Below are 12,506 nucleotides of genomic sequence, written 5' to 3'. Positions count from 1 at the left end.
TATCCTTTTTTTCACTCATTAATCTTTCACTGTGTTTTGTCTCTCCTGTCCTGTTGAGGAGGGGAATGACTTTGGGTAGCACCTGGTGTCCAGCCAGGATCAACCCACCACAGTCAAAATTTATGATGGACAATTCTGGTCTCATCTGAATTCCTCTTGGGAAGTCTGTCCTGCTTTGTAGCATATTTCTGTTTATGCACTCAATGGTGCATAAATTTTTGTTTAGTATTTTAAGATACTTTGATTACACAAAGTGAAGCAAAGCTGTGTAGAGGAGACTGATCATGCAGCAGTGACAGCCTAGATTGGGGTTAACCTCAAGGCAGCAGTCAAGGTTTTTAGTGTGATGAGAGAAGAACTGCTGGCTGCTTATGCAGGCTGGTATTATTCATCTAGCCTGCCCTTATGCTGTCAACAATGGTGGGGAATTTGTTTTAGAATTTTTTGAATGTACCAGTAGAAGAGCAGGTGCAGTAGAGGCAGTACACACAATTACTTGGTTTTCATCTCAATTTGACAAGGTCTTTCACAAAATGCTTTTACAGGAACTATATATATTTGTGGGTGATAGGGGAGGCCTTCCTGTGCATCAGAAACCTGGATGGGACAAAAAGCTTGAGTTTTCTTAATGACTTGGAAAAACAGAGGAGAAGGAGAGGGAGGAGGCAGTGCCTGCAGTCAGCACAAAGTTGTTTAGGGTTACTAAGACAAGAAATAATCAGCAAGGAACTTAATTAAACTAGAGGAACTGGCAGTGTTGTGAAGATGCTATCCGTGTAAATAAACTCAAATATGACACACTGTACAGAGTATCTTGAGCTGCTTGTGTGCTTTAGGTTGTGGTTTTCATTCATCTGTAAAACAAAAACCACTGGGCAGTTCTGTCATCAGTGAGAATTAATGAAATTTCAGTAGCAGTAACTTCTTAGAAGAGAAATGTTGTGGGTGAAGACAAGATGGCAAATACATTGCAAATGCTGTTACATTGCTGAACAATGCTGTGTTACAGTGCTGAAGCGCTCTCTGACTATGTATTTGGTAATGACTGCTCTGTCTCAAAAGCAAATACCAGGGCAAGAGTTTGGTGAAGAAATTAATTGAATGTGGAAAATTTTACAGGAGGAAAAATTGAAAAAAAGATGTCAGAAGATAAGAAAAATGGTGAACCATCCACACAAAATATTGAAAAATATAAGGCAGATAGTTTATTGCCCTTTCTTGTAATACAGGAGTTTGTAGAGAAGTTTGACATTTGGGTGTATAACCTAAATGACCTCAGATGCAAAGATGATACTTGACTTTTTAAATTTTATTTTTATTTTTTCCTTCCAAAGGGCAATATCAGCAGGTAAATGTTCCTGAAGACCAAGCAGACAAGTTGCTCCTTGCAAGCTGGGATCTTCCCAAAGCAGTTCTGGAGAAATACCACAGTCTGGGGGTAGTGCAGATGTTTGAATGGCAAGCAGAATGCCTGATGCTTGGACAAGTTCTGGAGGGAAAGAACCTCGTTTACTCAGGTATGCAAACATCTGACAAAACCAGTCCCTCCCCCAACTTTTCCACTGCCATTTACAAGGACTTACTGGTGCTGAGACATTTGGATCTGACAGGTAGAAAAGTCCCTTTTCTGTACCTCAAACTTGACTTAATGATCTTTTTTCCAGATGTGAAGAGAGACTTTTTGCCTCATTTTCTCTGTTAAAGTTCCTTTAGAAATTGATCATTAGGAGTCAGCTAGTGGTGACTCTTTTTTATTACACTGTCAGCTAGGAACTGAATGATAACAACAATTGAAGATATACATACTTCTGAGAATGTTATTTGCTATTAGTTTTTTTTCAGTCCATTTATCGTTTTTCATCACATATTGTGTGTGGGGTGTGTGTGCAGAATGGTAAGTAATGCAAAAGGAGAAGGAGGACTGGTGAACTAGAAATCTGTAGGAAATGACAGTTGGTTGTCTACCCTTCATGGGAAAAAGGTTCTAGAGCAGCACTGAGAGGATGAAGAACTTAGAAGAGAGATGGGTGATTTTAGTCTTCTTGACACTTTATAGGGGTGAAAATCTGCAAATGTGGTTGTGGGTGAGAGACATCAACTGAAGAGTCCCACCCTAAGTTCTCCAGTAACTGCTTTCTATGCTAGATTTGTGGTGCTTTTGGATTTATTTTTTAAACTTTAAAAATTAATTAACCACCCCCTCTTTTTTTATTTGTCAAGCTCCTACCAGTGCTGGAAAGACTCTGGTCGCAGAATTGCTTATTTTGAAGCGAGTCCTGGAGACTCGTAAGAAAGCTCTTCTCATCCTTCCCTTTGTCTCTGTGGCCAAGGAGAAGAAATGTTACCTGCAGGTAAGGAGCATTCAAGAAGGGTAAATTTATGGGTAGTAGCTGTTGGGTCATGTTTTTTAAACAGACCCAGAAGGCTGGCTCATGTTTTTTAAACAGAAATGCAAAAGCATGGATTTTGGGGGGAAAAAATTCTGAGTTTTTTCAAAAAGAGGTTATAGATAATTTAAAATTTGCTCTAAGCTGGAGATAAAAAATGAAATCTTTGGCCAAAAATGTAAACTTAGAAAAAATTTATGGGGTTGATTAAAACATTTTATTTCAGCTTTGACTTTTAAAACATTGTTACCTGCATTTATTCACCAATTTGCTAATATACACAATTTAAATGAAATTTCTAATGAAAGATCAAGTTAGGAAAAGTACAAAGGGAAGGTGTAAATGTTATGTTAAGGAAAAAAGTATATTTTAGCTTTCCTTGGGGTATTCCACCACAATTTTGTGCATTTGATTTCACTTTGACTTTGCTAATTTTTTTTTCTGCCAGAATATGGTTATGTCTTGGCTTCCTCGCCCCAGCTATTTAAAAAATAAAATTACACTCTACAAGACATAAATATTTTTTATTGGAAGACTTCCATATCAAACATTGTTGCCATTAGGTAATGACAATGACTAAAATCAAATCCAAACCCATCAGGCATTTTTGCATTTTTGTTATAGTTTCTAGCAGTTAAGACAGTTTGGTTGTTCATTAACTGAGATGGTATCTTAACTTTACAAATTGCTAGGAAATCCTACAAACTTAAGTGCAAAAGCTACTTTGAAGTGCTTGATAATGGAGACACGTTTTTGCTTTAATCTTGTAAAACTGGAGGACTATCAGTGCTCTGTTCTGCTAGTTCTGGCATGAGGTTTGGCCATAGCTGCACATACTTGAACTCAAAGAGTGACCTATCTATGAGGTGCAAATATTTGTATCTTTTGTTAATGCCGTGTGGGATATGTCAAAGCTTTGGCAATGCAGTAAGGAGACCTGGAAGAGAAGAAGTTACTGTTTCTTGGCTTTCAGTGTGAGATGTGTCATCACTGTGTTTGGAGTTCCATTTTGGCTTTTGCCCAGGATTTCTCAAGAGGAAGGTGTCTTTTTACATAAGCCGCTGATATTATAAACTGTTGCACTATGTGTTCCCTAACATTTTTGATATTAGATCTTATACATAGCAGGGGTCCTCATCTTTTACTCAGTTATGTACACTGTCTTGCAATGTGTGCTCTGTGGCTTCTGCTTTGGAAATAAAAAATGACAGTGGGGGTAAGAAGTGTCACTAACTGGCTGAGATATGGCTTTAATCCAATTAGTTGGCATTAAAAGTACTAGAAATTGTAGCTGTAGAGTGCAGGCTTTTATGTGATTCCAGCAGGCATTGGTCAGAAGTTCAGAGCTGTAACCTTGGCATGATGTTCTTTATCCTTGGAAAACAGGCCCTGTTTCAGGAGGTGGATGTGAGAGTTGAAGGCTACATGGGAAGCATGGCTCCTGCTGGACGTTTCTCTGCTCTGGATGTTGCTGTCTGCACCATTGAGAAAGCCAATGGACTAATCAATAGGCTCATAGAAGAAAACAAAATGGACTCACTGGGTAAAATACTACAGCTTGACCATTGTGGGGTTTACATATTCTGAGTGCATGAGAAATCATGGGATACTTCGAATTTTCTGAGTTCTGTGTGTGACAGACATACCATATAGGAATATGCAGCAATTTTCTTCTTCCAGAGAACCTCTTATTTGGATATAGGAGGACAGGCAGCACTGTGCCATGTAGCTGAGCAGCTGGGATGAGTAGGTAGAAGCTGCAGGCTTTAGTTTGTCTCAAATGGATGGCAAGCTGCATTTAACAATGATTCCCATTGCTGGGAACTGTTCTCTAATTAATAAAACTGAATCAAAGTTCTGAGGTATGTTTGAGTTCAGGAACATGTTACGTTCGTTTGTTTTAGACAGAGATTGTGGAATCTAAGATCTGTCTTCATTTAGCTTGAGGAAGAGAAGGAATTACATTCTGTGCTCATCTGGATCCAGATAAGCAGAATGAATACACAGTGCTCCTCTGGTTAGGCATTTTGACTGGGAGGGCCGTGCCATTCATTTCTGTCTTGTTTGCTCGAAAGCCCTCTGTCCTTGTAACATTGGCTCCTGGGTCACTGTGGCCCTGATGGCCACTAGATAATGAAAGAATTCATTATGTATTGGGGATGAGATAAAAGCTGAAGAAGCCCAATGTTTCCATGTACACTCGAGAGAGATGTGCTTTCCTAGTCCAATCAGAAGTTTGTTATTCTCATTTTTATCTCTGCTTCAGAAAGCTATGCCCAGTTATGTTTTACACAGTAATCCTTCCCATCTTCACTCTGTCCTGTAACATAGCTGGGTGCTATTTTAAGAATATAAAAATAGATGAGGATCAAACTGCTCTGAGACCTGCACCTTTGAAACTGTTGTTCTGTGTGCATCTGGTATCATCATATTCTGCTGCATTGTGTACAAGAAGAGCTTTTTAGAGAGAAAATGGGAAATAAAACCTTGTAGGTTTTTTCAGCGTGTGAGATCATGGGATAACACATTTGCACCTGGATCTATAGGGGCTGAATCACCATGAATGCTTTAGAGACTGCCAGTGGGCTGGAAGATGAGTGGGTGACTGTTGTGCAGCATTTTAAACTCATTCAAATGAAGGCTCCTGCAGTCCAGCTCAATTCTTGAATGTGTATCTTAATCCCTTCACTTGGAAGAAAGCCTGTTGTTTATTTCAATATATGGCTACTTGGTTGAAGGTTTTTTTGCTTGTTTAAGCTAGGGTTAGCGTGATCCTATGTCACCACACTGTACAAGTTGTACTGCCACCACAGGGAAGACAGTGGGGTCAGGATAAACAACTTTCTGTTGGCTTGTGTGCCTTGGAAGCATACTCAGAATATTAAAATGTACTGTTTAATGATATCATCTTTCAGAAGCTAGAGATACACCAAATCCCTCTGGCTGGAATCTCCATTTCATCCCTACATGTTGTTGCACTTTCAAAGATTAATGTACTTGAAAAGAGTAATTTAAATATAAGCAGCCAAGTGACTACAAGGTTTGAGTTTGAAGATGTGTTCTCAATACCAATTCCTCCTTAAAGCATCGTGTTTTTCTTTTACCATTTGAAAATACCTCTGCTGCAAACCTCCATTTCCCTTATGCCCCATTATGGCCATGTAATAGAAATAAGAGTAAAATGCTTATTTTTTTCTTTATATGCTTCTCTGACATTAATTTAAAAATTAAATTTGATTTTTAAAAGTTATTGTTATGTAGGAAATGGACAAATTTTCTGTTGGGAGGAAAACATTCATAGAAGCTGTAAAATATGGATATGAACTGAAAATGCCAGTTTAGTTGTCACCCAAAGGAAGCTTGTCTGAAACTGCAAGATTGTACCTTGTCTTCTAATTAATTCTAAATTTAGACCAGTTTGTAACAAGGGTGTTTTATCTTTTGAGATGAGTTATTGGGAGATGACTGCAATCCTGGCTGGATTCCATCTCAGCTTGAGCTGTTCCTTTCACTGATGTCAACCCCATGCTGATAGCTCACGTTGCCTTTGGAAATTGTTGAGAGAAACTCAAATCCTCTGCCTGCTAGATCTCTCTTTGCTGTATGAAGCAGTTAAAAGCAATGTTGTGTTGCTAATTATTATATAACGTGTCAGTTTAGAACATTCAGGTACACGGGAGATGATATTCCTCTTGTTCTGCCTCTTGACACTGATGCTAAAGAAATTTTTAGGAAAATGATTAGAGAAAAATCTGCTGCTTTCTCAGCGTGTGATCTGGGAATGGATTTGTAATGTGCTGTTGTGATATTTGTTTCTTAATTTAAACTTGAAATGAAAATGTTACTGGTTGAATTATATTTAAAAATAATCAAGTCCTTCCTGCTTTTCATTCAAAACTTTTTAGTTTTAAACAGGATGGGGAATTAAAACAACCTAGTTATTCTACAGTAAACATGTCTGGTAGCTCTGAGGTACTTTTTAGTAGGTTTTTTTTCTGCTGTCTTCTAGGGATACACCTAATTTGCAGACAGAAATAGCAGACTGAGTCTAGCCTCATTTTCAGTACCTCTGTGGTATGATGAAGGTTTGAAGTGACTTTCATGGATTTTACTTTGGTAGGTATCTGATTAAACTGTCCTGTCTCAGCTCTGGGAGAATTCAGGCAGATTGTTGTATGGGGAAGCAGGAAGAAGCCTTTGCTGGTAGCTGAACAAATATGTATTTGGTGACCAGTGAATTGCCATTATTTACAAGCAAGCACAGAATAGAGGAAGTAGAGGAAGACAGAGGAGCTGGATAGGTGGGAGTTTGTAACAGAGGCTGATGAAGTGGTGCAGCACTCTTTTCTAACTTAAGTGGCTTGAAAGAGAAGGAGGGAGAAAACAGACGGAGAGAGAAGGCACATATGTAGGAAGGAGAGAAAAAAATAGAGAAGAAAAATAGCATTGAGACAGATAATGTAAGGTCACATTTGCCCTTAAGCTCCTGCTATTTTAGCTGTACCAGAAAGATATTACATAGCTGCACCAGGGAGGAAAAAAAATTCCACAGCAGCAGAGCTAATGAAGTGTGGTGTCCTCTGTGCCCTGCTTTTTTTGTTTAACCTTCCTTTATCCTACTCCATCTCCTTGGGACCCTGTCAGCTGGCCAGAAAGGGTACATACTGCTGCTGGGATGTGTACAGGAGGTGCACTGGGTGCCTGAGTAGTTGTGGCTCTGTGTTTTCTCCTCAGGGAACATTCTAGTCTGGTCTCTTGTCTCCAGCTGCTGATATTCAGAAGCCTTTGTAGACATTAGTCTTTTAGATATTTCTACACACCTTAAAAATTTGATGGAGGTGGTTAATAGATTAAAATGTCATTTGCAGGAGGTAGGAGGGCAACAAAGCTGTCACATAAGGATTTTTTTCATTAGAAAGCCAAAGCTAAACAGTAGAGCTCGTTCAGGTTTGGTTAACGAAGAGCAATTTAATGGGAAGCAAACTCTGCAAGTGTAATTACATCTGCTCTTGTTTCTTTTTCTGACACAACTGCATTAGTAAAAAATGGTGTTTTTAACTAAGACAGTGATGTCAACAAAATTTTTTACTAGCTCATTTGGGTACTGGCATTTTCCTTTCCAGATACTCTGAAGCCTGAGGATTTTTACTTGCAAGGAAGTTACAGTATAGATGCTGCAATACTGTTTTGTGTGGTGTCTAGACTAACAACTACTTATTTATTTTTATTTTTTAAAAGCTGATTGTGTCTATGTGTGGTTGTGGTGGGTATGAAACCTCATGACATCAGTCATGATTTCTCTCTTAGTGATAGAAGGAAGCCATCGTGGTGTTGGTAAGCATAGATGGATTTGTGAATATAAATTTCAGTTCATCATGTGGAATGGGAAAGGATCGAGGCTGTTTGCTCTTAGTTTGGAGGTTTGTCAGATATGACCTGAGTGCTCTTTTTTATCAGGAGTGGTGGTGGTGGATGAGTTGCACATGCTGGGAGACTCTCATCGAGGATATCTGCTGGAACTCCTCCTGACCAAAGTGAGATATGTTACAGAGAAGGTAACAAAAAGGTGAGTAGACTGAGATGTTTGCCTTTTACTGCTAAATAATTGATGACTCTAAATATTTGTTCTCTGTATGAATGGAAACTTGGGTTAGCTCCAAGGTTTTTATGAGAGCGATGACCTAGACTATTTTGTTTATTAAGATCTCATCACAGCACTTTTCAGGAGCCTGCCATTGTAGTTAAACCCTCTTTTCCACGTGGTTTTCAATTTGTGTGCTATCATGGAATTTATCCTCTCAGGAAAAGAAGTAAGGCTGAAGTTTTCATTTACTTCTTTAGCCTTTTTTAACTTTGGATTTTTTAAAAACAGTTTTGCTAGCAGATTTGCCCTGCCTAGTTTTTCAGTGCTTCATGGAGTGGTGTAATTATCCTACTGGAATGCTCTGGTGTGATGGAAGAGTGGGCAGGCTGTTAACTTGTGCATGGTGAATTGATCAGAAGGCTTAGAGGAAATGTCAGCAGTCTGCTTGGTTAGCACTGCTCAGGGTGAGCTCTGCTTTTGCTTAGAACATGTGATAGCCTAGTGGTTGCATGTTTTCTTGCCTTTAGAAGAATTGATTTGATTCTTTAGGGGCATAGATAAGATGTTTGAGAAGACCTCTAGAAGCTTTTAAGAATTCAGTATCTAGACCCTCAGCACCAAACTGTCCAGCTGCTCCATAGTACCCAAACACAGAGGAAAGGAAATGGAGGAGGTGGTGTAACCCTCTTAATCTTTATTGGTGGTGCAGAGAGAAGACTCAAAATCAACTGTTTCCTTAGCACAAAAAGTCAGATTTTGTTAGTTTTCTCTGCTGCTTCTTGTCTTGTGTTGTTGTATCAGTGCTGGGCTAAGCAGAGACCTTCTATTTAGTGCTGGGAGAGCTGCCATATCTATGCTGTCTCTCCACTGGACATTTCACCCAGTATTGCCCATCATGATTTCCAGGAGCCAGCAGTGTTCTTGGTCTAATCACATCTGACTTCTCATGTTCTCCCCATAAATCCTGGAAGCCAGTACACTTTGGAGCGGTGTGAGAGACTTTGCCACTCCTTTTCTCTTGGTTTGTCAGGTAGCTGCAGCACAGGTGCAGGCTCACCCTCTGCTTTACTCCCTTGCATTGAGGAAGCAGGAAGGAGAAAACACTTGCCAGGGGTAAAAAGTTCAGGTGCATCAAGGAATGTTCCTGGGAAGACACAGTGTTTCAGCCTTCACCATGCAGGCATGCTGGGTCCCAGGTTCTCTATCTCTCTGTCAGGATCACGGTGACAGTGGTACCCTGTACCACTTCCTGACATGAAGGAAGTGGCAGCTAATTTTATTTTGGAATCCACTGGATTCCTGCAGCTGAAGACCACATTTTCTCTCAAATGTCCTTCTGTGTTGTGTTTTTTTTTTTAACTCTGTTATTTAATGAGCTTATATAAAGTCTTTAAACACTGTCCAGTCTGGATAGTTATCAGAATGATCAGTGCCTGTCCCACTGAAGTACAAGCTGTGTCTTCACAGCAAGAAAATGTTCTCAGATGGCCACTGCCTGTGTGGGTGTCCATGCTTCTCCACGAGGCTTTTCCAGACTTAGCCAAAATTCTGCAGCAGATTTTTCTCCTCTTTAGTCACATAATGTGCTGTAGAGCTAGAACTCTTTTAATCCTTGGAGGTCAGTAGTTGCCTTAGGGAGTAAAAGGTCCAGAGTTCCTGTAGGGCCAAAAATCTGTAACCTTGATGGTGAAGCTGTACTAGCAAGTGCTTAAAGAGCTTGGATAACAGAGAGTCTGCCTCTCCTCAACGTCCTTATTTCTGTCTCATCAGTGACTGGCCTTTTATACTCAGCTTCTGGATAATCTTGTTTTCTCTGTCTTGTCTTTGCCAGGATTACCAGCGTCTTCTAAGAAGATTCAGGTTATTTCTGAGCTCACAGTGATTTGTCAGATCTTTTTATTTTTTAGAGTCTTGATTTGTGGCTCAGTGCAATGCAAATGAGTACTTTTCAAACACAAGCTTAGAAGCATAAAAAAACCCTATTGTGTGGATGTAAAAGTCTGAATTAGAATCTAAATTTGGGTATCTAAATTAACAGTTTGTGTTGTCAGGTTTGTTAGGAGTCCATTACTTCTCACTGTCTTTAGTGAAAGCTGCTGTTCAGCATTTTAGAAACAGAAGCTACTTGCTTCTTTGCTGTTCTTAGGACTTTGGTTCCCAGATCTAGGAAGACATTAGTCTAATATTATTTGTCCTGAATTGGAAGCAAATAGAAGTGTTTTAATTAAGGTATTTAAGCTTAGAAAGATTGCAGTGGAGATTGAGCCATTCCTCTGTTTCCATGTTTTTATTAGTGGCAAGGAACTAGTTGATCTTTGTATTTGTTTTCAGTCTCTCCAAATATGCAGTCAATTTATAGCTGTTGGCTACCTAAAGAAGGTAAAGGTTTAGGTTCAAATTGATTGAAAGCTGAATTATTTTGTTATCAGTGCATAACCTGACCTGTTTTCTAAGAGTAGAGTATGACTTCTTTTGTTGTCAAGAAGTTGAAAAATTAGCTTTGCACTTGAGAGGCTGGAAGGAATTAGATCAAACTGGTTTTTTCTGAATTCCATTTTCCAGAACAGTAGCCTTTGTCACTAACTTTCATTTTCTTTTAACCACTTCCAGACGCACAAAGAGCACCAGTCCTGGTTTTGGTGGGATACAGATAGTAGGCATGAGTGCTACCCTCCCTAACCTGGGGCTCCTGGCTTCATGGTTAGATGCAGAGCTCTACTGTACAGATTTCCGCCCTGTGCCCCTCAAGGAGTGGGTGAAAATTGGCAGCAACATATATGACTCCTCCATGAATTTAGTGCGAGAATTCCAGCCCAAGCTGCAACTGAAGGTAACAAAACCTTGGGATAGTGCCTTTGGTAGTGCTAAAGTTAAAAAGACAGCTCCTGGTATGTTTTTTATTTATTTTTAAATAGATGACATTCACAACTTTGTTGTTTACTTCATGTTCAAACTGAGAATAAAATTGGTATTTTTGTCTTCTCCTGACTTAAACAAAAAAACCCCAAAATATAGACTCATGAAGGTATTGAAGGTTCTTGAATTTGACTTGAAGACAAAGTTGACTTTGCAGTTATGTTGTTTCTGAGTACTTGACAGGTATAAAGAGTTTGATTCTCCCTTTACAAACCACTCTATCTTGTGTCTGGAAATCTACATCCCTTTCATAAATGCAGGTAAGTATTTCCTGCTTAGGCCAAGGAATTTGCATTCATAATTGGGAGAAAGTATTTGTATTAAAATCTGGTATTGAATCTGCTTATGTTAAACTGCTAAATGATCTATTTTTTACACTGATTAGAAGGCAGATGTCCATTCCAATTCTTCTGAATCTGTTTTCATAAGTTAGTCCTTTTGCACACTTGAAAAGGATATGGAAAGTTAGGGGTAACATACTATGATGATTTCAAGGAACCAAATGGGTACAAGTGGGAAATTTGAGCTCTTTACTTGTAGGTCCTTTCCTGTGGAATCTTTCAAGGGTAAATTCTCTCTCCAGTTGATTTAACTGCTCTGTATAATACTAGTGTAGTAGTTGGGCAGTATGGGCTGAATGGCAGCAATATTTTGGAAAGTTTTGCACTCCATTCTTGCTTGCACAGCAAAGAAAAAGTATCCTGGAAACAAAAGGAAATGTTTTTCACTAGAGCATTTGGAAGTTAGTTTTTATGTGGTCATATTGAGAAGGTGATGTTGCATTTGGATATTTTTGAGACAGTTGCTTTGGGGAGTTACTAAATTAAGCAAGAGAAAGAACTAAACTAGGCTTATGACTCAATGGTTTAAAGGAGTTGGCTTATTTTATAGGACTGGGGGATCTTGGGCTTGAAATCTATCGCTGGACCTTCAGACTTCTGTGCCTCAGACTGTACCAATAAAGGGGAACTTGATGATTTCATCACTTCAGCAGAATTTGGCTGATTCCTTGTGGAGAAGTTCCTGCCATTGCTCCCATGTTTTCATTTGCATTTTAGTGCTTTTTATTTCTTGCTGTATGCCTACATTTTTCTCTTCCTCCTTTGGCCTGCTTGCTACAAGAGAATCTGGCATAGCCAAGCATAACAGATCAATTGCAGGGACTGTCTTAAGATCTTAAAACCAAAAAAGCAAGCTGTAAACAGCAGGTTTTTGCATTAACATCTATATAAGTATCCCTAAAAGGCTTCCACTGTGCTCTGAACACCTGCAGTCTTTGGTCAGCAGTGCTTGCTGAGTGCCTCTTACTGGGGATGCTTAGACTGCTACATGTCACTCTTTTAGTTCAGACATCCAAGTTAACAAATGTTCCCTAGTTGGGTTTTCCTTCCCCACTGGGGCTCTTCCCCACTGCTGTTAGCCATGATGTGGAGGTTGCAGTGATTTATTTGCGCACTGTGTGCCTTCCTTCAAAAAAAATTTCTGAAAGCAAGATGTAAAACATTACACGTATTCATGGGTAGGTCTAGTACTGCCCTCAACAACGTGGTCATACTAGTGCTTGGACTTCATAAAGCAAGACAAAACGGAGATAACAGTCCTCCATGTTCTATGTTTGC

At 39.3% G+C, this 12,506-nt stretch overlaps 1 protein-coding gene across 1 annotated transcript in view; it reads left to right on the top strand.

The window, feature by feature from the left end:
- Positions 1-1,338: 1,338 nt before the first annotated feature.
- POLQ (DNA polymerase theta) overlaps positions 1,339-12,506 on the top strand; it is a 48,969-nt gene continuing 37,801 nt past the window's right edge. The window contains exons 1-5 of the mRNA XM_031056661.1: positions 1,339-1,517; positions 2,221-2,351; positions 3,774-3,930; positions 7,845-7,953; positions 10,582-10,801. Coding sequence (XP_030912521.1) covers positions 1,448-1,517; positions 2,221-2,351; positions 3,774-3,930; positions 7,845-7,953; positions 10,582-10,801 — 687 coding nt within the window. The 5' untranslated portion in view covers positions 1,339-1,447. The remainder of the gene's footprint in view (positions 1,518-2,220; positions 2,352-3,773; positions 3,931-7,844; positions 7,954-10,581; positions 10,802-12,506) is intronic.

The sequence above is a fragment of the Geospiza fortis genome, unplaced genomic scaffold (genome assembly GCF_000277835.1).
Source record: "Geospiza fortis unplaced genomic scaffold, GeoFor_1.0 scaffold1, whole genome shotgun sequence".
Classification (NCBI taxonomy): domain Eukaryota; kingdom Metazoa; phylum Chordata; class Aves; order Passeriformes; family Thraupidae; genus Geospiza; species Geospiza fortis.
This window is presented reverse-complemented; position numbering and strand designations above follow the sequence as displayed.